Source organism: Dromiciops gliroides, chromosome 4 (genome assembly GCF_019393635.1).
Source record: "Dromiciops gliroides isolate mDroGli1 chromosome 4, mDroGli1.pri, whole genome shotgun sequence".
NCBI classification, from domain to species: Eukaryota; Metazoa; Chordata; class Mammalia; order Microbiotheria; family Microbiotheriidae; genus Dromiciops; species Dromiciops gliroides.
Window position 1 is genome coordinate 365,676,972 of NC_057864.1, and position 26,600 is coordinate 365,703,571.

The following is a 26,600-nucleotide window of genomic DNA, read 5'->3' on the forward strand; positions in this document are numbered from 1 at the left end:
GTTCCCTCTGAGTATTCTGTTATGTACCATTTTTCTCTTCCATTAGAAAGTAACCTAACTTATTTTAGGCCAGGGACTGTTTTTGCCTTTCTTTACATTCCAAGTGCTTAGCACAGTTAGTTAGTAAGTGCTGGCTATCACATAATAAATATTGAATTGTTGTTTGCTACTTTTTCTCTGATGGCTCCTCCATCTTCTTTGCTGTTTCTTCTTCCTTCTTCTATTGCAGTTTCCAAAGGCTGTCTTCTCTTTTCTTTCTAACCGACTTAACTCTCTGGTGTCTTTTTTTTGTGGGGCAGTGAGGACTAAGTGACTTGCCCAGGGTCACACAGCTAGTAAGTGTCAAGTGTCTGAAGCTGGATTTGAACTCAGGTCCTCCTGAATCCAAGACCGGTGCTTTATCCACTGCACCACCTAGCTGCCCCCTCTGCTGTCTTTTTCTTTAAGATCATATGACTTTTTCACTTGTATACAGACAACTGTCAAAAAAAAATCTACATTTCATATCTTTCACCTTAACTCTAATTTTTACCTTTCAGATAGAAACTTATATTCCCTCAAAGAAGAAACTCCATTTCCCAGCCCTGGGCATTTTCACTCTTTCCTCCATGCCTGGAATGTTTTCCCTCCTCATTTCCACCTCCTGGCTTCTTTCAAATCCCAGCTAAAACCCTACCTTCTACAGGAAACCTTTCTTGATCCCCCTCAATGCTAATAACTCCCTCAGTTGATTATCTCCAGTTTATTCTGCATATATATTTCATATACATAGTTGTGTGTATCTTGTCTCTCTTAGTAGATAGGGAGCTTCTTGAGAGCAGGGACTGTTTTCTGCTTTTGGTGTATCCCCAGAGCTTAGCACAGTAACTGGCACATATTGGGCTTTTAATAAATGCTTATTGACTGACTTGTCTGTCCCACTGTTATTTCAAACTTGTCAAGTCCAAAATTGAACTTTTTAGTCTTCTTCCTAATGTTAGCAATTCCACTTGACTTTTCTATTTCTGTAAAAAATATATTATGAATTTAACAAACACCGAATAAAATGAATTCTTCCACATATAAAATTGAACAGAAGAAGAGAATTTTTACATGAAACCGTGAATTCCTGTTTGTGTACATCCTACTTTTCCTTTTAAGTATATAATAAATTCAGCATGTAACTTTCAGATCTGCCCTGCTCGTCTGTAATTCTCTCTGCCCTTCCTTCTGTTCTTTTCTGTGCTTTTAAAAAAATGCTTCTGTGACCCTCTTTTCTTTTTTATTTTCTTTATGGCAACCTAATTCCTGGTGCTCTCTGTCTCTTCTCCACTTTTCCAATTAAGAAACAAAAACAAAACTCTTATAACAAATATTCAGTCAAGAAAAACAGTTTCCCAAATTGGATGTTTCCACAATGAAAAATTGTATTACGTTGTGCCTTGAATCTTTTGGCTCTCTGTCAGAAAGGGGATTCCTTCTGGAATTGTGATTGGTCATTGTAATGATCAGAGTTTTTTTTAATCACTTAATTTTTTTAAACTAAGAAACCAAATAAAATTAGTATTTCTATATACATAGAAGAACAGAAGAGAGCCATGCATGAAACTGCACATATTTTATTATGTAGAGCTTGCTTTTCTTTCAAAGAATATAATAAATTCATCGTGGAAGTTTCAAAGCTGCTCTGCTTATCTGTGATTCTTTCTGGCCTTCCTTCTGTTATCTGTTTTGGGTTTTTTTGAAACATATCTTCAATCTCCTTCTCTCTCCTATATCTTCCTCCACCTGCTCATCCTTCCCCTTCCCAAAACCCCTATGAAAAGAAGAAAACTTTGCCAATTCTTCTTAATTCTACTGGGCTTCCTTTTAAAAATTAGTTTCTATTTATTTTGTATGTATTTTGTTTGTACAAATTTGTTTGCTTGTTGTCCTACCCACTAGACTATGAGCTCCTTAAAGGCAGATTGTCTTTTCTTTTCTTTTCTTTCTTTCTTTTTTTTTTTTTTTGGTGAGGCAATTGGCATTAAGTGACTTGCCCAGGGTCACACAGCTAGTAAGTGTCAAGTGTCTGAGGTTGGATTTGAACTCAGGTTCTCCTGAATCCAGGGCCAGTGCTCTATCCACTGCGCCACCTAGCTGCCCCCAGGCAGATTGTCTTTTGTACCTTTTTATACACCCAGTCCCTAGCATAGTGCCTGGGACTTAATCAGTGCTTAATAAATGCTTTCTGACTATTGGCTCCATCTTTCCCAAGGTGGTAAGTTGTGAAAATATTATGAAACATAAGAAATAGTCCTTGTTCTTGTGGAAGTTTTGATCTTGTCTCTTCAGTGTGTGTGACAGTATATGTATATTTGGTTATTACATATGACTGCCATTGACCTAGACCTTAGAACCAAAGAAGTGATTTCAGGGACCCAGGAGTTTGGGGTTTATATAAGAAATTATTTTTATTAACTGTAATTTGTATTGTCCTCCACGGTACGGTATATAGTACTAAGAATTTTTGAGTATTTAATTCTATTGTGAGTTCATAGAAGGTATATCAACAATGTCAGCAAGCCTAGTAAATCAACAGCATGATGATGGTGGTAGAGATCAAAGGATAACAAATCTTCACACCAACTTTATCAGATTGACAGGATGGCTTTCAGACTGGGGGACCACAGAGTCAGCTATTGGGGCCCTCTTTTCTTTTAAAATTTTAAAATTTATTTTTCACATTCATTTTTTAAAAATTTGAATTCTAAATTTTCTACCTCCTTCCCACCCCTCCCCCACCCACTGAGAAAGCAAGAAATGTGATCTCAGTTTTACATGTGAAGTTATGCAAAGCATATTTCCATATTAGCCATGTTACCAAAAAAAGCAAGAAAAATAAAGGTGAAAAAATTGTGCTTCAATCTGCATTCAGACTCCATTAGTTCTTTCTTTGGAAGTGGATAGCATTTTTCATCATGAGTTCTTCAGAATTGCCTTGGATCATTGTATTGCTGAGAATAGCTAAGCCATTCACAGTTAATCATATAATCTAGCTGTTACTGTGTACAGTGTTCTCCTGATTCTGCTCACTTCACTTTGCTTCAGTTCACTTTGTGTACCTAATCTATTTTATTGATCCACACTCTGATTCCTAGCCAGTAACAGATTGTTTTGATGATTACCACTTTACTATGAGACCTGGCCACCTTCATTTTTTCCCCATTGATTCCCTTGATATTTTTGACCTTTTGCTCTTTCAAATGAATTTATTATTTTTTTCCAGCTCTATGAAATAATTTTTGATAGTTTGGTATGGCAATGAATAAGTAAATTTAGGTGGAATTTTGATTTTTATTATATTGGCTTGGTCAACCCATGAGCAATTAATATTTTTCCAGTTTAGAATTGGTCTTTATTTGTGTGAAAAGTGTTTTGTTAAATGTGTTTATATACTTCTTAGGTGTGTCTTTGGAGGTATACTCCCAAGTATTTTATATTATTTGTAATTATTTTAAATGGAATTTCTCTTTCTATATCTTGCTGTAGGACTTTGTTGGCAATATATAGAATTGCTGATGATTTGATGTGGATGTATTTTATATCCTACAACTTTAATGAAATTGTTTCAACGAGTTTTCTTGGTTGATTTTCCAGGATTCTCTAAGGATACCACTATATCACATCTGCAAAGAATAATAGTTTTCTTTCCTCATTGCCTGTTCTAATACTTTCACTTTTTTTGTCTTATTGCTATAGTCAGCATTTCTAATACAATATTGAATAATAGTAGTGATAATGAGTATTCTTGTTATCATTACCCCTGTCTCATTGGGAAATCTTCTTCCTTGTCTCCATTATAGATATTGCTTCATGATGTTTTTCAATAGACACTATTTATCATTTTGGGAAAAGCTCTATTTATTCCTAAGCTTTCTACTGTTTTTAATAGGAATGGGTGTTTTATTTAATCAAAATAGGTTTTTTGCATCATTTGAGATATTCACATGATTTTTGTTATTGATATTGTCAGTTATGTTGATAGTTTTCCTAGTATCAATCCACTCCGCATTTCTGCTTTAAATTTCATCTGGTCATAGTGTATGAACTTGTGATATATTGCTTTCTTAGTGTGTTATTTAAAATTTTTTGCATCAGTATTCATTAGGGAAATTGATCTGTAGTCTTTGTTTTTGCTTTTCTTGGTCTAGGTATCAGTACCATATTTGTGTTATAAAAGGGATTTGGTGTAGGACTCCTTTGCCTATTTTTTCAGATAGTTTATAAAGTATTAGAATTAATTGTTCTTTAAATATTTGGTATAAATTACTTGTAAATCCATCTTATCCTGGGGGATTTTTTCTTAGGGAGCTCACTGATGGCTTGTTCAATTTCTTTTTCTAAGATAAGATTATTTAAGTATTCTATTCTGAGCAATTTATATTTTTGTAAGTATTCATCCATTTCGCTAAGATTGTTAGATTTATTGGCATTTAAATGGGCAAAATAGCTCCCAATAATTGCTTTCATTTCATCTTCATTAGTGATATATTCACCCTTTTCATTTTTGTTACAGGTATTTCGGTTTTCTTCCCTTTTTTAAAAAAAAATCAAATTAACCAATGGTTTATTTTATTCGTGTTTTTAAAAATATATAACCAGATCCTAGTTTTATTTATTATTTCAATGATTTTCTTATTTTCAGCTTTACTAATCTCTGTGATTTTCAGGATTTCCCATTTGGTCTTTAATTGGAGGTTTTTAATTTGTTCTTCTATTTTTATTTTTTTAGTTGAATGCCCAATTCATTGATCTGTTCTTTTTTCTGTTTTATTGATGTAAGCATTTAGAGATAAAAATTTCCCCTAAGTACTACTTTGTTTATATCCTTCAAATTTTAGTATTTTGCCTCTTTTTTGTCATTCTCTTAAATGAAATTATTAGAGGGTCTATGATTTTTTTTTTGACCCACTCATTCTTTAGGATTCAGTTACTTAGTTTTCAATTATTTTTTATCTGTGTTTTCATAGCTCTTTACTGAATGTAATTTTTATTTCATTATGTTCTGAAAAGTTTGATTTAATATTTCTGCTTTTTTGCATTTGTTTGTAAGTTTTCTATGACCTAATGCTCAGGTTTTGTGAAGGTACCATGCACAACTGAGAAAAAAAGTATATTCCTTACTATTCCCATTCATTTTTCTCCAGCGGGCTATCTTATCTAACTTTTCTAAAATTCTATTCATCTCCTGAACTTCTTTCTTCTGTAATTTGTGATTAGATTTACCTATGAGAGGGAAAAGTTGAGGGTCCCCCACTACTGTAGTTTTACTGTGTATACATGAAATGGTATCTTTCAAATTCTTAAAAGAAAAGTTTAATGAGTGACAAGAGGATCTAGACAGTAAAAGTTGGACTTTGCTCCTGGGGTGGAGGAGACTCAGTCACAGGCTTCAGGTTTTTCATGCTGCTATTTTCAGAGCTAGTTCTGGGGGCCTGTAAATTTTGGGTACTTGGAAGGTGGTATGATCTAAGGAGAGGTTTCCTGCTTTCCTGGCCTGTACTCTGGGTTTTTAAAAAAGGAAGGGACCTTGTTCTCCTGCAGTCACAAGTTCTAATGCTTCTCATGACCCAGGGACTTGACCAGGTTCTCTGTTCTCCTGCAACCACATACTCTCATGTTCCTTTCTGCCTTAGAACTGAAACCAGGGTCCCTACTTCCTTGTGAGCAACCACAAACAAGCACTCTTTCCTGCCCTGGAACTACCAGGGCCCCTGCCCCACTACAGCCACAAGCACTAATGCTCTTCTTTGCCTTGTAACTGTAACCTGGATCTATGTTATAGGCATTACAACAGGGCCCCCTGTTATCTCTTTCTGACCAATTGTCCAACCCCTTACTGTCTCTGGACTGAGACCTCCCAAAGATTCTGATGCTGTTTTCACAACCACTTCCAAGACCTGCTGCTGGTGCTGCCTTCTCTCTGGCTTCCACCCCTGCTGTCACAGACCTTTTCCTGCCAGATACCTGAGTCTTCTTGGGCTGGAAAAATGCCTCATCCCAACTTTTCTGTTAGTTCTGCCACTCCAAAATTTAATTTGAGGTGTTATTTTTTTAATATAAATTTATTTAGAATTTTCCCCAAGTTCCACATAAAAACACTTTGATTATTTAAAACTTTGTGTTCCAAAATCTCTTCCTCCCTCCCTCTTCACCCTCTCTAAGAAATCAAGCAATTCAGTATAAGTTAAACATGTGCAGTCATGCAAAACATCTCCATCTTAGCGAGGTTGTGCAAGAAAACAGACAAAATAACTTTAAAAAGAGGAACTACCAAAAGAAAAATACACTTCAATCTGTATTCAGATACTCTCAGTTCTTTGAGGTGTTATTTTAAGATTGTTTGGAAGGGAATGTTAGGAAAGTTCAGCAGAGTTGCTACCTATACTCCATCATCTTGGCTCCTGACATCATCAGCTCTATGCTGGTGCTTCTTCCTGGGTTAGTATCTGGAAACTTTACAGAATTTTGGCTAGCATAATGATTGAGGTTTCTGGTGCTCTGGACCAGGTGTCATAAGGTCCATTGATATTCTCCACCTGCTGAAAAGAACAGTCCCTTTATTAAGACTCCCTTTTGAAAGAGAAATCTGTGTGTCTGTGACTAATGGTTCTATCTGCTCTGATACGATACTGGCATTTCACAATATAGAAGAATAGTTCTTCTAGAGAGTCTGCAGAGCAATTTCATTAGCAGCCCTGGAAGAATATTAGGAATTTTGATGACTCTGGGTCCGGGAGGGGTGGGGACTGTGGTGGGGGAGGGAGTGGTAATTGCAGAAATTGCTCTCTGCCTCTACTCATTTTTCTTGGGGATATCCACAGATACTTCCGTCCATGAAGCCAGAGACACCCACATCAACGTACTTCTCAGAATCCAGAGCAAATAAAGCTTTTCTCATTCAGTAAATGTAATAATATTTTAAATATAAAATACTCCATACTATGTATTTCTTTAATCATTGTTGTAGTCTTTCAGCATATTTATTGAATTTTTGTGATCTTTAAAGCTATCATTCCCTTTAACTGAGAAAAGTGACTGTTCTAATAAAAATGGTTCTTGTGGTGTTTTTTTTCATCTTTCAGTGCTATCAATTGTCCTTATTCAGAAATCAATTTGAACAAAGACCGTATCCTCCCAGATCGTTTAAGTGGTGAGATGTCTCCAGCTAGCCCATCATTAACAAGGAATAAAAAGACGGAAATAAATGAACGCTCCTCATCTCCTGAAATCAAGTAATTAAAATAATTATAATAATAATGATAATGGTAATTAGTACAAGGCTATTATTAAATGCTGTTTTACATTTACAAATGCATTACCCACAATATTGCTTATATCTAAAATAATTACAGTAAAATATGAGAATATAAAATAATTTATTTGAATAGTGATTAACCTTCTTAAGAAAAACTTTAGTTTTTGTCTATATTAGCATAACTAAGTCAGGAGTGAAATCATGAATCACAGACATTATATGAGAAGGAAGCTTAGAGATCCTTGAATCAAACCATCTATTTTATAGAAAAGAAAACTGTCATTCAAACATGACATAATTTGCTCAAAATTTTAAGCAGTAGGAAGAAGCAGTTCTGGGAATTGACCATAAGTTTCCAAATTTCAGATCTTTTGCTTTTTTTTCCTTTTTGGTGCCATCTTTCTTACCCATGTGTTTATGTACTGGATGATAAAAATCTGAAAATACTGTTTTTCCTACTTGGACATCAATGAAATGGCTCTGGATTGAGCACATCAACTAACTACAGTTGTATAGACCATGGCTTTTTGGGCTGCTTATAATTGTGAAACCAGTTGCTCTGAACTGATACTGCTAAAATTTCTTTGCCAACCAAATATCCATAAAATATCACCCAGAATTCTCTATAACATTTTTTGGTCTAAGTAGTGTTTCTAAATGGCATCATTCTCCTGGAAAAAATTTTGCCCTTCAAATCAGGAAAAAAGTCCAGCAGCATGCAATTTCATGCATTAGCTATAATAATAAGTCTTTAACCTTCAAACATTTCAATTAAGAAGACTTAGGGTTTGGATTTCAAAAGAATTTCTATTTGTTTAATATCAACAGAAAATGTCCTAGTCCTGAGCACACTGACTCCAAAGTATTGATTCAGAATCGATCATCTGGAAAATCTGTGCCAGAGAAAAACATACAGGAGGATATGGAAGGTAAACCTCCTTACAAGAAGCCGATGTTGTGTGATGATAATGAAAAGAAGTCATCGAGGTAATTGTCTTTTCAGTCACTTTAAAAATAGTTGGTAATAAGCCTCATTCTTTTACTCTTAGCCCCATATGTCAGTTGTGCCTACCATTTAAAGAATCTGAAGATTTCACAAACAGATCTCATGTATATGGTATTTGTTTGTTAAATTCATAAAAACAGAGGAACTCTCCCAAATGCACTCCTCACGTTTTGGGGGTTAATCTCTTAGAAATGATGATGATAATTTCTTCTTGTATCATTTCATCCAAACATTTCATACTTTTGATAAATCAAACTTTTCTATTAAGACTTAAACATGAGATTCTCATAACATTGCTTTTTTAATGGGCCAGATTTTTGGAAATTATTTTTTTAAAAGCTTTAGAATCTGAAACAGTGCAGATTTTTGGTTTGGTTTGGTTTGGCTTTGTGAGGAAGGCAGGGGTAGGGATGGGAAAGTAAAGACTTTTTTGTGGAGTCTGTGATTTGGGATACTGAAGCTAACATCTGAGCTAATAACACTGACATTCCTTCACTAGGTATTCCTTCTACATAATATGATTTTTAAAAATCTCTAAATAACATTATAGTAAATGGCAGGTCCCCTTGGTCCCTATACAAAGAAATATATTTACTGAAGTACTAAAAGGGCTTGACTATTAAGAAGTCTTATCCAAGATGCGGTTTCATAACATGGATACCAAATGGACTACCAAAGAGAAGCTCCAGTATGCCTACCTCCTTAGACTTGTTTGCATTACTAGTAGGGATAATTCATGAAATTGTATACATCTATAGTCAGTGCCTGTTACATGCAGAACAGTGTTCCAGCGGTTGTGTCAGATGCAAAAGTACATAAGTAGGACCACTGCCCCAATGGAATTTACAATCTAGTAGGGAAATATAGGACATGCCATAAAGAAATAGAATACAATTTAGCGTAGGATAAACATATATGATAAGTACTAACAAAAAATCTGTACTGCATGCAAGAGGAAAAAAAAGAAAATTTCTGACAGGGTAGGTGGAGTAGAGTCAAGGAGGGCTCCATGCTTGAGGTGTTATTTGAGGTAGGTCTTGAAAGATCTATAGTATTTCAATAGGCAGAAATTGGGGGTACGGAGATTACAGACGCGGGGAATGGAATAAGAAGAGATGTGGAGGTAGGAAAGTATGGAATGTGCACAGACACTAGAGTCACCTTGTTTGGCTAGAACATAGAACATGAGTTGGGTGTGGAAGTAGTGTGCAGTGAACTGATCAGATTAGGGAGGACCTTGAAACCTAGGTGAAGGAGTTTGTATTTTATTTGGTAGGTAGCAATTGAAAGTAGCTAGATTCTGAATTTTTTTTCAGACTTATGTTCTATCAGTCCTAATATTCTGTCTCTGACAGCGGTACACAAGGTTTTATTGTGGAAAGACATGGTTGTCTTCCTTTTTATTAATTTAAAAGGTTAATAGGCTGACCCCCCCACCCCCAAATACTTAATTTCCTTTTAGGGATATATGTTAGTAAGCACTTAATAAATGCTTGTTGTCTATCTTTATCTAAGTAGCTTGTGAATCAGTTTATAATTACTTCTTGTATGAACTCTTAAGAAAATGACATAAGTTTATTACTTATTCTATAAAGTAATACTTTCTTGAATTGATATGAAACATACTCCAGTATCTTTGCCAAGAACCCCAAATTGGGTCACAAAGAGTAGACACAACTGAAATAACTGAATAATAAATAACAATAAGTATTTTTCTTCAGGAAATAAGCTATTATTCTAGTGTAGTGGGATTTGGTAAATAATAGGTGTATCTTGTCTTTATATATACTGTTCATAATTTAAATTCAACAAATATGAATTAATTTTGTAGACTTCAATCATATGATTCTCAGCCTTTGTCTTAATGCATTCAAGAATCTTAATCCTTTTCATTTGTCCCTCTGGATCATCCTCAGCTCCATTATATCTTTCCTGAAGTTTAGTCACTGAAAGTAAATATAGTCACCAGTTTGTTCTGTGGCCTCCGTTACATGAGGATTCCAGGCCCCTATGCAAATTATGCTTCTTCCTCTCTATATATCCTATACAATTTTGTCATATATACCCAGAAATCCTCTACAGAGGATCTACCAGACAAGATAGCAGGTTTATTCTTGTTCTTTTGATGATTTGGGGTTTACCACTTTACCACTTGGAATGTCTAGCTGTGTGAAGCTGGGTCCTATGCTCCAACTTTCTACCTGTCCCTGCTGCCCTCATTAATTTCTATAACAACCACTGAATGCAAATATGGACACACTAGGAGAGCACTGATATTAAAGGATTAATGCTGGTTCCTTCCTTCAATTGATTATCTTCAGTTTATTCTGCATATATCTTATGTCCACAGGTGGGTTTTTTTATTTGTTTTTAATGTTGTCTCCCCCATTAGACTACTAGCTTCTTTTGCCTTTGTTATCTCTAGTGCTTAGCACAGTGCCTGGAACATAGTAGGAACTTAATAGATGCATAATGATTGACCAATTTGTAGTATGGAGCAATTTTCCCTATACAGTCCAGCCCAATCTCAATCCAATATCCAGACGACTATCCATTTGTAGCAGTTGAGCCTAATTAAAGTATATATAGTAATTCAGTCTTCACCCATTGGTGAACATAAGCTCCTGCTACGCTCAATGCTTTTATTGACACATTTGACATCTTAAACCTTGAGGCCTCTCTTATATGCATAAAAATGAGACAATATTCTATTAGTTCTCATAAAAGATTGCTTCCAAGATGTTATAGAGGTCATTATTTGTTAATGTATTCTTGGCTAGTGTATTAAGATTATGTGTTGTTTTTAACTTTTTTTAGGAACTCTTTTTTTGAAATGTCATTTAAACCCAGCTTTTAATATTATATTGCCCCAAGCATAGATTTCTTCCATATGTGCATAATCAGATCTACTGACTTCATTTTCTGAAGTGCTATTAGTACTTCACATCTTGCCCCAAAAATGATGATTGTTGAGAATAGATAACTGTATAAACACTAGCAGACCTGTTTTTTAAAAACCCGGCTTGTTGTCTTTTTAGTTTAATATAATAATAATTATTATTATAATGATAGTTAGAATTTATGTCATTCCCTCTATGTAACAGGCACTGTGCTAAGTGCTTTACAAATATTGTATAATTTAATCCTCACGACAACCCTAGAAGGTAGGTGATATTATTATCCTCATTTTGCAGTTGAGAAAACTGAAGCAGACAGAGGTTTAGTGATTTGCCCAGGGTCACTCAGCTGGTTAAGTGTCTGAGACTGGATTTAAACTAACTTCAAGACCAGTGCTCTATGTACGGTACCACTTAGCTGCTTCATAGGCTCTAAAGAAAAAATATGTTAGCTTGATTATACACTAGACTCCATGCATACTTTTTTCCCCTCTCCTGTCATAGTGCCTTGCACATACTAGGTACTTAATAAATATTTTAATTGAATTAATTGCTCTTCACTGTTTGATATACAAAACACTACCTGAGTCCATGTAGCAGTTCTTGCTATTTTGTTCCTGTCTTTATTTCTATCATCTACAGGCCTCTGGGTCATTCCCTAACTTTTGAAGGAGAAAAATTGTTCTTTTTAACCCTGGGTTTCTCTGTTTGGGTCAGTAAATTTGAATGAGTACATCCTTAAATGTAAGACTATATACTGGTCATAACTTTTTTTATCACTGTCTCTAAATTGGACACCGGTGAGCCTTTGCAACCCTAAGGCCTGAAAGGGAACTAAAATGTAAAGTGTTAATTATAAATGTTATTAAAATGTCTCTCTTGTGAAGATAATGCATAATAGCCCTTTAACCTGTAGGCTTAAAGTGTGTGTATCCTAGGCTGCTCACTCCCCTTTGCCTTTATCATGATCTAGGAATCCAGGCAGGAAATGAGCTGCTGTAAATATTTTTTGTGCATGTGTCCTGTTCCTCTTTCTTTGATGTATTTGGAATATAGATGTACTAGTGGTTATGCTTTGTCAAAGGATATTTAACATTAATATGACCTGATATTTTTAAGGCAGTTATGTGACTATACTTTTTTCCCCAGAAATGCTGGTAGAAACATGAATTATTTGTCAATTAGTTCTCATTTTTCTGTCAAGCATTCTAGACACTTTAATGAATTAAATTGCTAATGATCTCCAAATATCCCAGGATTTAATGTCTTTTAAATTAAGTGATAAATTAATTAATTGATGGTGGTGATTCCTTCTCCTGATTGTTCTTCTGTTGTCCTATGTGCCTTTGTGATGTGATGACTAGGAGGAGAAAGGACCACAGCTTCCATCGGTGGAGGCAGGGCCAGCTTCTTCATTTAGCTGCCTTTCCCCCATTCCTGGCCTTGTTCTCTTTTTGGAGGGAATACTCCCTTTGTTTATTCATTCCCGTATTTGGTTTATATCAGAGAAATGTCTAATCCCTAAGAAAAAGATGATCTCAAATTATTTAATTTCCTTAGACGCACTTTTACTGGGAGGAAGAACCTACATATCCTATTGGTATAAAGTAATAATACATTTTATTCACATAGCACTTTATAATTTTCATAGTATTTTCATGTTATTTCATTCAATCTTTACTTGAGGAAGGCTTGGCAGATATTATTTCCATTTTACACTTGAGAAAATTGAAGACTGAAAGAGGTAAATGATTTGCCTAAAGTCACATAGCTAGCCAATGAAAGGAGGATTTCCAACATCGCATCATCCTCCCTTTTTCATGGAAGACCCCTGGCTCTATTCCAGGGGGAGAAGGTACTGTGTGATCCTGTGATTCCCTCCCTCACAATAGTTTTCCTTTTTGGGAGGGAGGAAGCAGTTTGGGTGAAGTGACTTGCCCAGGGTCACACAGTAAGTGTCTGAGGCTGGATTTGAACTCTGGTCTTCCTGACTCCAGGGTCTGTGTTCTCATAGTATTTTTCCAGTTCCCACCTTTTCCTATTCGCTTTACCTAGCTCTTCATTCTCTAGGCACTTTAGAAGAAAGGGGCACTCAACTATGTACCTTCCGTTGATTTTTTTTTTTCTCAACAAACATTTATTTTATTTTCCATTTACATGTAAGGGTAGTTATCAACATTCATTTTCATAAGATTTAGAGTTCCAAATTTTTCTCCTTCCCTCCCTCCCTTTCCTCCCCCCTCCCCAAGATCACAATCAGGTTATATATGTACAATCCACAAGTGTTCTTTTTATCAGTTCTTTCTATAGCAGTGCATAGTAGTCTTCCTCATTAGTTCCTTGGGATTGTCCTGGATCATTGTACTGCTGAGAGTAGCTAAGTCATTCACAATTACTCATTGAACAATACTGCTGTCACTGCGCACAATGTCCTCTCAGCTCTGCTCACTTCACTATACATTGATGCTCATTAGTCTTTCAAGGTTTTTCGGTGATCATCCTGTTTGTCATTTTCTGTAGCACAAGTCCATTCCACTACAATCATATAACACAGCTTTTTCCATCATTCCTCAATTGATGGACATTCCCTTGATTCTCAATTCTTAGCTTCCACCAAGAGTTGCTATAGATATTTTTTGTACAGTTTTTCCCCCTTTTTTTTCATGATTACTATTGTTAACTGTTTCCCTTCCATCCTATTCCCTTCCCCATGATATTTATTCTATTATTCATCTTCTTTCATCCTATCACTCTTCAAAAGGGATTTGCTTCTGTCTGTCCCCTCCCCCACTCTGCCCTTCCTTCTTTTGCCCCTCTTTCTTTAACCCTTCCCCTCCTATTTTCCTGCAGGGTTATAGAGATTACTCTGCCTAATTGAGTGTGTACATTGGTCCCTCCTGGAGCCAATTCTAATGAGATTGAGATCTTTGAGCCAATTCTGATGAGTGTTAGGCTCATTTACTTCCCAGATTAAATAGATTACTCCACCCAGTTGGGTGTGTCTATTAGTCCCTCCTTGAGGCAGCTCTGATGAGTTTAAGATCTTTGAGCCTTTTCTGATGAGTGTAAAATTCATTTACTGCCCTGCTCCTCTCCCATCTCTTCCCCTACTCCATAAGCCTTTTCCTGTTACTTTCATCTAGGATTTCTCTTCTGCCCTTCCTCCTCCCCCAATGAATTCCCTTCACCCCTCAATTTAACCCTAAAGATGTTATCATCTAGTTAAGTGACACAATGGACAAATCATCACCCCTGGACCCAAGGGGATCCCAACCAAAACCCAGCCTCAGACACAAGACAGTCGCCCACTGTACGACCCCAGGTATGTCCCCCGGCTCCAATTTTTTTTTTATGGTTCTCTAGGGTCTTGTATTTGAAAGTCAAATTTGCCATTCAGTTAAGGTCTTTTCATCACAAATATCTGAAAGTCTTCTTTTTCATTAAAGTTCCATTTTTTCTGCTGAAAGATAATGCTGAGTTTTGCTGGGTAGGTGATTCTTGGTTGTAATCCTATTTCCTTTGCCCTTTGGAATATCATATTCCATGCCCTCTGGTCCTTTAATGTAGAAGCTGCTAGATCTTGTGCTATCCTGACTGGGGCTCCACAGTACTTGAATTCTTTCTTTTTGGCACCTTGCAATATTTTCTCCTTGATCTAAGAGCTCTGGAATTTGGCTATAATATTCCTAGGAGTTTTCTTTTGGGGATCTCTTTCTGGGGGTGATTGGTGGATTCTTTCAATTTCTATTTTAGCTTCTTCTTCTAGAATTTCAGGGCAATTTTCCCTGAGAATATCTTGAAAGATGGTGTCTAACAAGCTCTTTCCTTGATCATGGTTTTCAGGTAGACCAATAATTTTCAAATTATCTCTCCTGGACCTATTTTCCAGGTCAGCAGTTTTTCCCAGAAGATATTTCACATTGCCCTCTATTTTTTTATTCATTTGGATTTGCTTTATTGTGTCTTGGTTTCTCATAAAGTCACTGGCTTCCATTTGTTCAATCCTAATTCTTAACCAATTATTTTCATCAGAGAGCTTTTGTACCTCTTTTTCCATTTTACTTTTCAAGCTGTTGACTTTTTTCTCATGTCTTTCCTGCATCATCCTCATTTCTCTTTCCATTTTTTCCTCTACCTCTCTAATTTTATCTTCAGAGTCCTTTTTGAGCACCTCTATGGCCTGAGACCAATTCATATTTTTCTTGGAAGCTTTAGATATAGGGGCCCTGATGTTGACATCTTCCTCTGAGGGTGCCCCTTGGTCTTCCTTGTTACTGAAGAAACTTTCTATGGTTTTCACCTTTCTCTGTCAGCTCATCTTGCCTTTCTTTAACTAGACTTTTAGCTCCTTAAAGTGGGGCACTGTTTCCAGGCTGCAGTATCCCAAGCTTAAGAAGTCCCAGGTGGTATGATTTAAGGAGAATCAGGTTCTTCCCTCGCCCAGCCTGTTTCCTGGTCCTAGATGACCCCAGACCAACTTGCCAATCAACCAGCTTTGTGTGTTGTGGTTGTTAGCTTCGACGAGCCTGTGCCCCTTCCCACCTGGGCCAATTCTTTTTTTTTTTTTTTTTTTGGTGAGGCAATTGGGGTTAAGTGACTTGCCCAGGGTCACACAGCTAGTAAGTGTTAAGTGTCAGAGGCTGGATTTGAATTCAGGTACTCCTGACTCTAGGGCTGGTACTCTATCCACTGCACCACCTAGCTGCCCCCTTTTTTTTTTTTTTTTTGCAGGGCAATGAGGGTTAAGTGACTTGCCCAGGGTCACACAGCTTTTAAGTGTCAAGTGTCTGAGGCCAGATTTGAACTCAGGTCCTTCTGAATCCAGGGCCGGTTCTTTATCCACTGCGCCACCTAGCTGCCCCCCACCTGGGCCACTTCTACTCGAGCCTACCACGTGGTTCTCGGTAGGGGTATAAAATCCAAGTCCTGCCTTAGCACCAGCATAGACCCCTGTAGTCTCTCCCCTGCCCAGGGCTCAGCCCACTCACCAGACTGTGAGCTTACTTCCAGATGACACTGGTGCTTCAGCTGATTCAGAGGCTCTGGGGGTCTCCTTCTCTGGTGAGGACTTCCTGAGACTGGATCTGTGTCAGGATGACTGTGGGGTTGGGCCCGACTCCTGTATCAGCACAGCAGCTCCCTCCTTCTGACCTTCCAAGCCGTTCTGGGTTAGAAGATGATTTCAGCACATTCTTCTGTGAGTTTTGCTGCTCCGAGCATTTTCCTATGACCTTATTTGGATGTTTTTTGGAGAGATCGTGCCATGAGTTCAGGAGCTCACTGCCTTTCCTCCGCCATCTTCCCTTCCGTTGATTTTACTTTTGACTTTACCAGACTCAAAACTTAGTGCTAAATTATACATTTCTTCTTCTCCCAAACATAGCTAATCCCTAATAATATCAAACACCCTTTGAGATTGAGTTTTCTGTTAAAGAGCATACATAAACAGTGTAAAAATTTTATGTAATGTGAGGATTATTGAAGCTTTCTACTTAATTAAAAAGTAATTAAATCCTGTGAAATTTAGAGATAGTCATCATTTTAATTCATTAAAGTATCTAGAATACTTGATAGAAAAATGAGAACTGATTGGCAAATAATTCATGTTTCTACAAGTAATTTGAAAATGGAACAAAACAAAACGTTTAGTTACACAACTGCCTTAAAAAACTTAGCCCATATTAAGTTGCATGTACCCTTTGGTGCACTGCAGCATTATTGATACATCTATATTCCAACTATATCAAAGAAAAAGGAACAGGACATATATGTACCAAAATATTTATAGCAACTCTTTTTGTGGTGGCAAAGAACTGGAAACTGAGAGTGAGTGTCCATGAAGTGGGTAATGGCTGAACAAGTTGTGGTATATGAATGTGATGAAATACTATTGTTCTGTAAGAAATAGTGAAGGAAGTGGTTTCAGAAAAACCTGGGCGGACTTGTATGAAGTGAGGCAGAGTGAAATGAGAACAAATTACACAATAACAACCCTACTATAAAGTCAAATGATTTTGAAAGATTTAGGAATTCTGATCAATACAATGACCAAGTGTGCAATTTAAAATTCTAAATGTGGGTTCTAATCTGTCCCACCCAGTTTTGGGGGGAAACTAAGATCACTGATAAACAAGATTAGAATTTTTTTAAGGGTTTATTGAAAGATAGTAAAATAAAGAGAAAGATTGAGAAGAGATTTCTTATAACCTGGAAATCCTAGCTTTCCTAATCTCCCACTTCTCAAATTCCCCACCACCATGCCGATGTCTCCCAGCCAAAAAGGAAACACAGTCCCACCAGCGTCCTCTTCCTCCTTCGTGTCCTCCTCCCAGAAATGGGAGGCTCCTCAAGTTGACTGGCTGGTAGCCTTGATAGACAGTACCCACAAGCAAACGTCACTTCCTGACGCCAAGGACCTTGACCGCATGGCTTACCCTCAGAGGCCTTCTCCTCATGGCAGAGCTTTTCTACAGTAAGTCTCCAGCAGGTGGCATCATTCCAATCGTTACACAAGCATGATACTAAATGACTCACAGTAAAACATGATGTCCTCCTGCAGATAGAGAAGTAGTGAATTCAGAGTACCAATTGAGACTTAACCTTTTTTTTAGACACGGCCAATTCAGGAATTTGTTTGGCTTGACTATACAGTTTTGAAATGGAGGATTTTGTTTGTTTGTTTGTTTGCCTTCACAGTGGAGGTTAGAGGAGAGCAAGAAGATGGATCTTCATGAAAATAAAATAAAACTTAATTTTAAAAAATCAGGCTCTCAAGGCCTATTGATAACCTGACCTAGAGGATCAACTGATATATTTAGCAAGACATAAATCTTATCAGTTGTATAATGTGATCTAGGGCAGAGTAGAAAAGGCCAATCCTAGGCCATGCTGCTTTTTTTGTAAATATTGCCAGGAGGATTGAACCCAGGCAATTCTCTACTCAGACTTGCCCTGCGGATGGTTCTAGGATAGGAAATACAATCCCCAAGGCTACTCCACAGCTTTTATTTAATTAAATATTTTCATCAGTTGTTACTTTTCTACAGCGTCAGTGCTCAACAGACCGACACCATATAGAACTGCCTTGCAACAATCTGATATCAGTTTTAAATCTTGCCCATTCTGCTAGTTACAGAAATAACCAGTGTCTTCATTCCCAGCACAAGCATCCTCTTCCAACCCATATTTCTTTCCCCTTTGACTGTTGCAATAGTTGACTAAATGTTTCCCTACCTCCTATCTATATCTTCAGATTCCTTGAACCAGGGCATCACTCTATCTCCCTGTGCTATTCCTGTCTAAGGTTATTATGACAGAGACAGAACTTAAACCAACACTCTGTGACTCCCACTCTTTGAAATATGTATTCTTCATCTCTTATGAGTGGACTTAGATCTAATTGAAGAGGTCCTGGCCTGTTCTAAGTACACAGTCACCAACAAGTAACATCCTCTGGAGGCTCTCCCATCTAGGGATCCCTACTCCTGTTGGGCATATTGTCCATGACAGGTAGAGTATAAATTGCTGTTACCTTTGTGGGATTTTTGCTTTGTGCTTCTCATGAACATTACAAATCACCATGACAAGTGCCAGATGAAATAGCATTTCTTTTTTGCCTATAGATACATGAAAAAACAAACTGTGCCAACTTCTTGATTATTTATTTGTCTTTTTGGGAAATCTGGGAGTGCTTTTTTTCTACAAGAAATATTCTATTTAAATTTTCAATTTAATCATCAACAAAGTTATTTCAATTATAATAAGTTTATAATCACTAATATTTTTAGTATGATTCCGGATTTGCAAAGTATTTTACATGTTATCTCTTTTGATCTTCACAATAACCCTTCAAAGTGGATGGTGTTATCCCCATTTTACAGATGAGGAAACTGAAGTAGACAGAGGTTAAGTGACTTCTCCAGAGTCAGACAGCTAGTAACTGTCCAAGTCTGGATTTGAATTCAGGTCTTCCTGACTTCAGTTCCAACACTACCCACTATACTAAACTACAAAGAAGAACCAGAAAAGACTGTATAAGAAACTGTAAACTAATGTTACATGTGGAATTTTTTGTGTGTGTGTGAGGCAATTGGGGTTAAGTGACTTGCCCAGGGTCACACAGCTAGTAATTGTTAAGCATCTGATGCCGGATTTGAACTCAGGTCCTCCTGAATCCAGGGCTGGTGCTCTATCCACTACACCACCTAGCTGCCCCCTTCATGTGGATTTTTTTAAAAAACATACATTAAATTTAATAAGAGGGTAACAATTTTTCTATGAGCTGTTTTTTCCATTCAGCTAAAACATCTTTATATCTTCTTTTTTCATTTTTAGTTAAAATGTCAGTATTCACATGGTTTTATTCATCCTGTATTTATTACTGGACAAAGATTTCATAATTAAAGGACCAAGAATTAAATTAATTTTTATGAAAATAATTTTTATGAAGCCTGTTATCCTTAATATCATCTGTTTTCCTACAGTATCTCTACAGAATTACAAGGACCCCACACCATTTGCCATTTTTATTATGTCTTTGAGTATCATAACCAAAAAATTAATCACCTAAAGGCCAGCCTTCTTTTTTTTTGTTTTTGTTTTTGTTTTTTGCAGGGCAATGGGGGTTAAGTGACTTGCCCAGGGTCACACAGCTAGTAAGTGTCAAGTGTCCGAGGCCGGATTTGAACTCAGGAACTCCTGAATCCAGGGCCGGTGCTTTATCCACTGCGCCACCTAGCCTCCCCCAAGGCCAGCCTTCTGATGATGAGTGCTATCCACATTTAGTGAAGGTGGCCCTCATCTAGCAGACATTCTGCCACTGGGACAGTACTTAAAAGCCAGTCTCTCTAGGGTTTGTGCTCTTCAGGAACTCAGTCATCTTCATTCTGCATTGGGCACCATAATGGTCTTTTTTTAAAGGTCCTTCCACATGGTCAGTTTTTAAGCCTCACTTTGTTGGAATGCACAAAATGAAGCAACCGCATATAATCAGAGGTACACACACACATATATAAAAGTGCTTACTTAAAACCATTAGAATGGGAAGAAGGTTGGATTTGGTACAAGAGGACTTGAACATAAACACCAGCTCTATCATTTAGTGCCTGTGTAACCAGGGGCAATTCACTTCCCACTTTGAAAAGAAATGTTAGCTATTTTTGTGATTACTTTTGGATGGTTCTGACACCTCTTATTTCAGCAAGTCTCAGCTTTCTCATCTGTAAAATAGAGAGTTGAACTAGAAAACTTCTAAAGTCTCTTCAGGTTCTAAATCTATGAACTCTAGAGCTCAATTGAAATTAATTAATTAAAATACATTTTAATTTGGGGGGGGGGAGGCATTGTCTTATCCTTGCCATATAATGTTACTTTAAGAGGTTTGCTGAAAGAATTGTCTATAGCAGATAGGAATGAATTTGTTACTTTTAAACCACATCCTGATTTCTGTTGAGTTATTATCAAACCATCAAGTGTAAAATCCTTAACTATTTCATCTTTTGAAATTCTGAATCAAATTGGAACATTTTGTGTGTAGCTGCTATAATCTCAATTTGAGTGAAATACTCTCAGCTCTGGTGCCACCTGCTGTGATACCAAGGCAACCATTCAGAGCAAAGAGGGAAAAAGGCCTGGATTATTGTCACGTGTCTGTAAAGTTGTTGGAACAATATTGGAACAGAGATTTTATTTTATTTTTTTTTGAACACCATTAATTTCATACTTCATGGACTCTTTGTATCTCTAAAACAACTATTTTGTTCTCAGTGCTCTGGTCTTCTGATGAAAGATACATCTGTCACCTAAATCTCATTTCTTTTAAGTTTTTCTAATTAATTCACAGAGTTCATTATTAGTACACCTTGAAGATTCTGTTTAAATAGCTAATATTTCATATGTTTTATACTTCACTAGCAAACTAGGTATAATAATCAAACAATAATTTTGCAATTGTTAACATTGTGAAGCAATTTTTGATCGGATATAAAAGTAGTGACAATTTTCCTAATTTGATGATCTCTAAGGTCCCTTCTGTCTCTGAAATTCTATTCTCTTATGAGCCTAATGGTTTTAAAACCAGAAACATTTAGCAATAAGTAAAACTGTTCTTGTGTTTCATATTAAAGGAAGTTCATTTTTATAAACATTCTTTGAATAGTAACCATGGAAATAAAATTCAAAATTTCTTGGCCATAATTTCCACTTCCCTCCCATCCCTTTCTTCCATTTTTTTCCTATAAGTTACTTTTGTCCTAAAGGGGAGTGATTTAAAAATAAGAATAACCAAACTACGCATATAGAGCAGGGATTCCTTCTGAGCCCCTGTTCCCCATTCTAGTACTTTTATTCTAGTTCTCATTCACAGGCAATGTGCTTTTCAGTTAATTACTCATGTGGCCGTGTTTCAGTTCTGAAATGGCTTAAAAAAATCCAAACCAAGTTGTTTTAGCAGAGAAGGGAAAGATAATTTTCAACCACATCCCTGGCCAAAATAAAATTAAAAAAAAAAAAAAACTCCTGGGTTAGCCTTATGTACCTGAAAAATGAAAGGAAGTGCTGGCGGTTAGAGTGGCATGCCCCTGAGTCCAGGGGCTGCCTCTGCACCTCATACACACCATTATTTTGTTTTGATCTCAGAAGTCTCTGAACTTTGTCAGCCATCCATCTTGGTAACACTTTTCAGCACCTGCTAGTTGGATTTTGAAAAGAGAGGATGGCCCAGGAAGGTTGGGAGGACTTTCAGAAATTAAATTAGAAGGTAATATAACCAAAAATAAGAATCTTCATGAAGAAAAAAATAGGGAAATTTATTTAAAAGGTGACTATTTTTTAAGACTACTATTTTTAAAAGGCATGTCCCAAAGGTAGAAAGAAGGGCACATAGCCAGGGATGAACATAAATCAAAGGCTTTTAAATTGATCAGTGTCATCCCCAAACAGAAGCCTTACCAGCCATATCAGAATCCTTTCTCATGCTGGATTACACTGTAGGTCTCCTCTATCACAGTGCACAGTGCTGAGATGTAAGCACACATTTCTCTAGGTTATGCCTCACCTGATAGTTATTATTAGAGGTCAGTGAACGGGGTTATTTTTGTTTTATCTAATAAAGAATCTAAAATGACCTATAAAGGAGCATGTTATACTATCAAGTTGAAATGCTTTTTCATAATCAACAAATAGTAAGCACAATGGAAACATGTTTTCTCTTTATTTTGGGGTCAATTGTGAGATGATAATGATGTGGTCCATTGTTGAATATCACCTGTGAAAGTCTGCTTTTCCCTTACTAATACCTGCATTGAGGATTCCTTCAACATGTGTATAATTGACTCACAAAGATTTTGAATTGGTGGGTGAGTAGACATTTGAGTCACAAAGACCTGAATTCAAACGTTGCTTTAGACATTTAGCAGTTGTGTGAACCTGGGCAAGTCATTTGAACTCTGCTTCCTTTTCCTCATCTGTTAAAGGAGGATAATAATAGGACCTACCTTCCAGGGTTATTATGAGAATCAAATGAGATAGTAACTATTAACCACTTAGTATAGTGCCATAGTAAGCTCTATATAAATGTTAGCTGTTGTTGTTATGTAAGTCATTAGTTGTTGATGTTTTTTAGGTCACCTTTTTTGGTATTAATAAGACATGAATTTTTTTTCCCAACAAATTTGGTACATTGCTCTCTTTTAGATACCTGATAATTCAGTTCCTCAATACTTTCACAATTGTATCACCTCCAACCCAGATATCCTCTTGTATAGTCTTGATCTAGTCCAGTTGCTTTTCCCATCTTAATTCTCCTTAGTGCCATTTTTTACTTCCTCTGTAAGCAAGAGAAGACTGTCATGAACTTGAAAACCTAGTATCAGGAATGTTTGAGGGGTGTGTGTGTGTGTGTGTGTGTGTGTGTGTGTGTGCGCGCGCACACGTGTGCGTGCGTGTGCTTTAATACAAAATCATAATTATTACCCTGTAACTCATTTCCCCTATTGAATTCTTCCTTATCTCTGCAAGAGTGACCCCAACATCTAAGTAAAGCCAATTTATAGAGCAACCATATATTACAGAGTATTGCCCATTCCTCATCTATAGTCATAGGGTCAAAGTTCAGAACTGGAAGAGACCTCAAAGGCAATCTAGTCCAGCCCTCTGCTTCGATAGTTGAGGAAACAGTCAATACTGAGAGGAGGAAGTTTTCCAGAACTGAGATTGTCCTTTACAATGCTTTATGGGGTTTAGTTTTGTTATTGTTTCAGTTACTAGAGTAACCTAAAATGTGTGTATATTGCTATTTTTGTTTTCTTCACAATGTATCTCTTTAAGATACGAGTTACTTTCTTTCTCTGAATTCTTTTTTTTGGGGGGGGGGTAGTATTTTTTATTTGTATCCTCAGTTGTTTGTCCTTCATTTCCCCCCCCCCTTTTTTTTTTTGCAACAAACATTTTCTTTATTTTTTCCAGTTACATGTAAGGGTAGTTTTCAACATTCATTTTCATAAGATTTAGAATTCCAAATTTTTCTCCCTCCCTCCCTTTCCTTCCCCCTCCACAAGACATCAACCAATCTGATATAGGTTTATATATATATATATATATATATATATATATACACAATCCACAAGTGCTGTTTTTGTCAGTTCTTTCTATGGGGGTGGATAGTAAACTTCATCATTAGTCCCTTGGGATTGTCTTGGATCATTGTATTGTTAAGAGTAGCTAAGTCATTCACAATTACTCATTGAACAATACTGCTGTCACTATGCACAATGTCCTGCTAGTTCTGCTCACTTCACAGTTCATATGAGTCCAGGTTTTTCTGGGATCATCCTGTTTGTCATTTCCTATAGCACAATACCATTCCACTACAATCATATACTACAGCTTCTTCAGTCATTCCTCATTTGATGAACATTCCATTGATTCCCAATTCTTAGCCACCACAAAGAGTTGCTATAAATATTTTTTGTACAATTTCCCCCTTTTCTCTTTTTCATGATTACTATTAACTGTTTCCCTCCATCCTATTCCCTTCCCCATGATATTGACTCTATTATCTATCTTCTTTCACCCTATTCCTCTTCAAAAGAGATTTGCTTCTGTCTGTCCCCTCCCCCAATCTGCCCTCCCTTCTTTTGCCTCTCTCTCTTTATCCCCTTCCTCTCCTATTTTCCTGCAGGGTTAGATAGATTATTCCACCCAATTGAGTGTGTATGTTATTCCCTCCTTGAGCCACTTCTGATGAGATTGAGGTCTTTGAGCCAATTCTGATGTGAATGTTAGGCTCATTTACTGCCCAGATTAAATAGATTACTCCACCCAATTATGTGTGTGTTTGTTAATCCTTCTTTGAGACAACTCTGAGGAGATTAAGGTCTTTGAACCTATTCTGATGAGTATAAAATTAATTTACTGCCCTGTTCCTCCCCTGTTTCTTCCCCCACTCCATAAGCCCTTTCCTGTTTCTTTCATGTGGGATTTCACCCCATGCTACCTCTGTCCTTTCCCCTCCCACAGTGCATTCCCCTCACCCCTCAATTTAACCCTAAAGATTTCATCATGGGCAGCTAGGTGACACAGTGGACAAAGCATCCACCCTGGACCCAGGGAGATCCAAGCCAAAACATGGCCTCAGACACAAGACAGTCACCCACTGCGCCACCCCAGGTATGTCCCCCACCTCCAATTTTTTGTGGTTCTCTAGGGTCTTGTATTTGAAAGTCAAATTTGACATTCAGTTCAGGTCTTTTCATCACAAATACCTGAAAGTCCTCTTTTTCATTGAAGTCCCATTTTTTTTCCTCTGAAAGATTATGAACAGTTTTGCTGGATATGTGATTCTTGGTTGTAATCCCAATTCCTTTGCCCTCTAGAATATCATCATATGTTTAAGAAGCTTCAGCTGAGGTCCTTTAATGTAGAAGCTGTAGATCTTCTGCTATCCTGGCTGGGGCTCCACAGTACTTGAATTCTTTCTTTTTTGGCAGCTTGCAATATTTTCTCCTTGACCCGAGAGCTCTGGAATTTGGCTATAATATTCCTAAGAGTTTTCCTTTTGGGATCTCTTTCAGGAGGTGATCAGTGAATTCGTTCAATTTCTATTTCTATTTTACCTGCTGCTTTTAGAATATCAGGGCAATTTTCCTTGACAGTTTCTTGGAAGATGATGTCTAAGCTCTTTCCTTGATCATGGTTTTCAGGTAGACCAATAATTTTCAAATTATCTCTCCTGGAACTATTTTCCAGGTCAGCAGTATTTCCAAGAAGATATTTCACATTGCCCTCTATTTTTTTATTCATTTGGATTTGCTTTATTGTGTCTTGGTTTCTCATAAAGTCACTAGCTTCCATTTGTTCAATCCTCATTCTTAGGCAGTTATTTTCATGAGAGAGCTTTTGTACCTCCTTTTCCTTTTGGCCAATTTAGCTTTTCAAGCTGTTGATTTTTTTCTCATGTCTTTCCTGTATCACCCTCATTTCTCTTTCCATTTTTTCCTCTACCTCTCTAATTTTACCTTCAAAGTCCTTTTTGAGCACCTCTATAGCCTGAAACCAATTCATATTTTTCTTGGAAGCTTTAGATATAAGGACCCTGATGTTGACATCTTCCTCTGAGGGTGCATCTCGATCTTCCTTGTCACTAAAGAAACTTTCTATGGTCCTCACCTTTCTCTGTCTACTCATCTTGCCTTTCTTTTACTTGACTTTTAGCTCCTTAAAGTGGGGCACTGTTTCCAGGCTGCAGTATCCCAAGCTTCAGAAGGTCCCAGATGGTATGATTTAAAGAGGATCAGGTTCTTCACTCACCTGGCCTGTTCCCTGGTCCATAGATGATCCCAGATCAACTTGCTAATCAACCAGCTTTGTGTGTTGTGGTTGTCAGCTCCAATGAACCTGTGCCCCTACCCCACCTGGGCCACTGCTACTCAAGCCTACCTCCTGCTTCCAAGCAGGGGTGAAAAACCTGATTTCTGACTCAGCACCAGCATAGACGCCAGTAATCTGCCCCCTGCTAAGGACTCAGCCCTCTTACTAGACTATGAGCTTAGTTGCAGACGACACTGGCTCTGCAGCTGTTTCAGAGGCTCTGGGAGGTCTCTTCCTCTGCCGAGGCCTTCCTGGGACTTGATCTCTTTAAGATACTAGTTGCTTTGTTTCTCTGAATTCTTAATATTTATTGTTTCTTATGGCATAGTCACATTCTATTACATTTTGTTGTTATGTTTTCAGTAGTGTCTGACTTCATGACACCATTTGGGGTTTTCTGGGCAAAGATACTGGAGTGGCTTGCCATTTTATTCTCCAGCTCATTGTACAGGTGCAGAAACTGAGGCTAACAGGGTTAAGTGACTTGCTCAGAGTCACACAGCAAGTATCTGAGGCTGGATATGAACTCAGGAAGATGAGTCTTTCTGACTCA

The 26,600-nt window shown here is 37.1% G+C and overlaps 1 protein-coding gene across 4 annotated transcripts in view; it reads left to right on the top strand.

Moving 5' to 3' along the window:
* The window catches only part of L3MBTL3 (L3MBTL histone methyl-lysine binding protein 3), a 165,896-nt gene that overhangs the window by 114,325 nt on the left and 24,971 nt on the right, over positions 1-26,600 (top strand). For all 4 annotated transcript variants that reach the window (XM_043964205.1, XM_043964209.1, XM_043964206.1 and 1 more), the window contains exons 19-20: positions 7,107-7,256; positions 8,108-8,266. In XM_043964205.1, the coding sequence (XP_043820140.1) occupies positions 7,107-7,256; positions 8,108-8,266 (309 nt within the window). The remainder of the gene's footprint in view (positions 1-7,106; positions 7,257-8,107; positions 8,267-26,600) is intronic.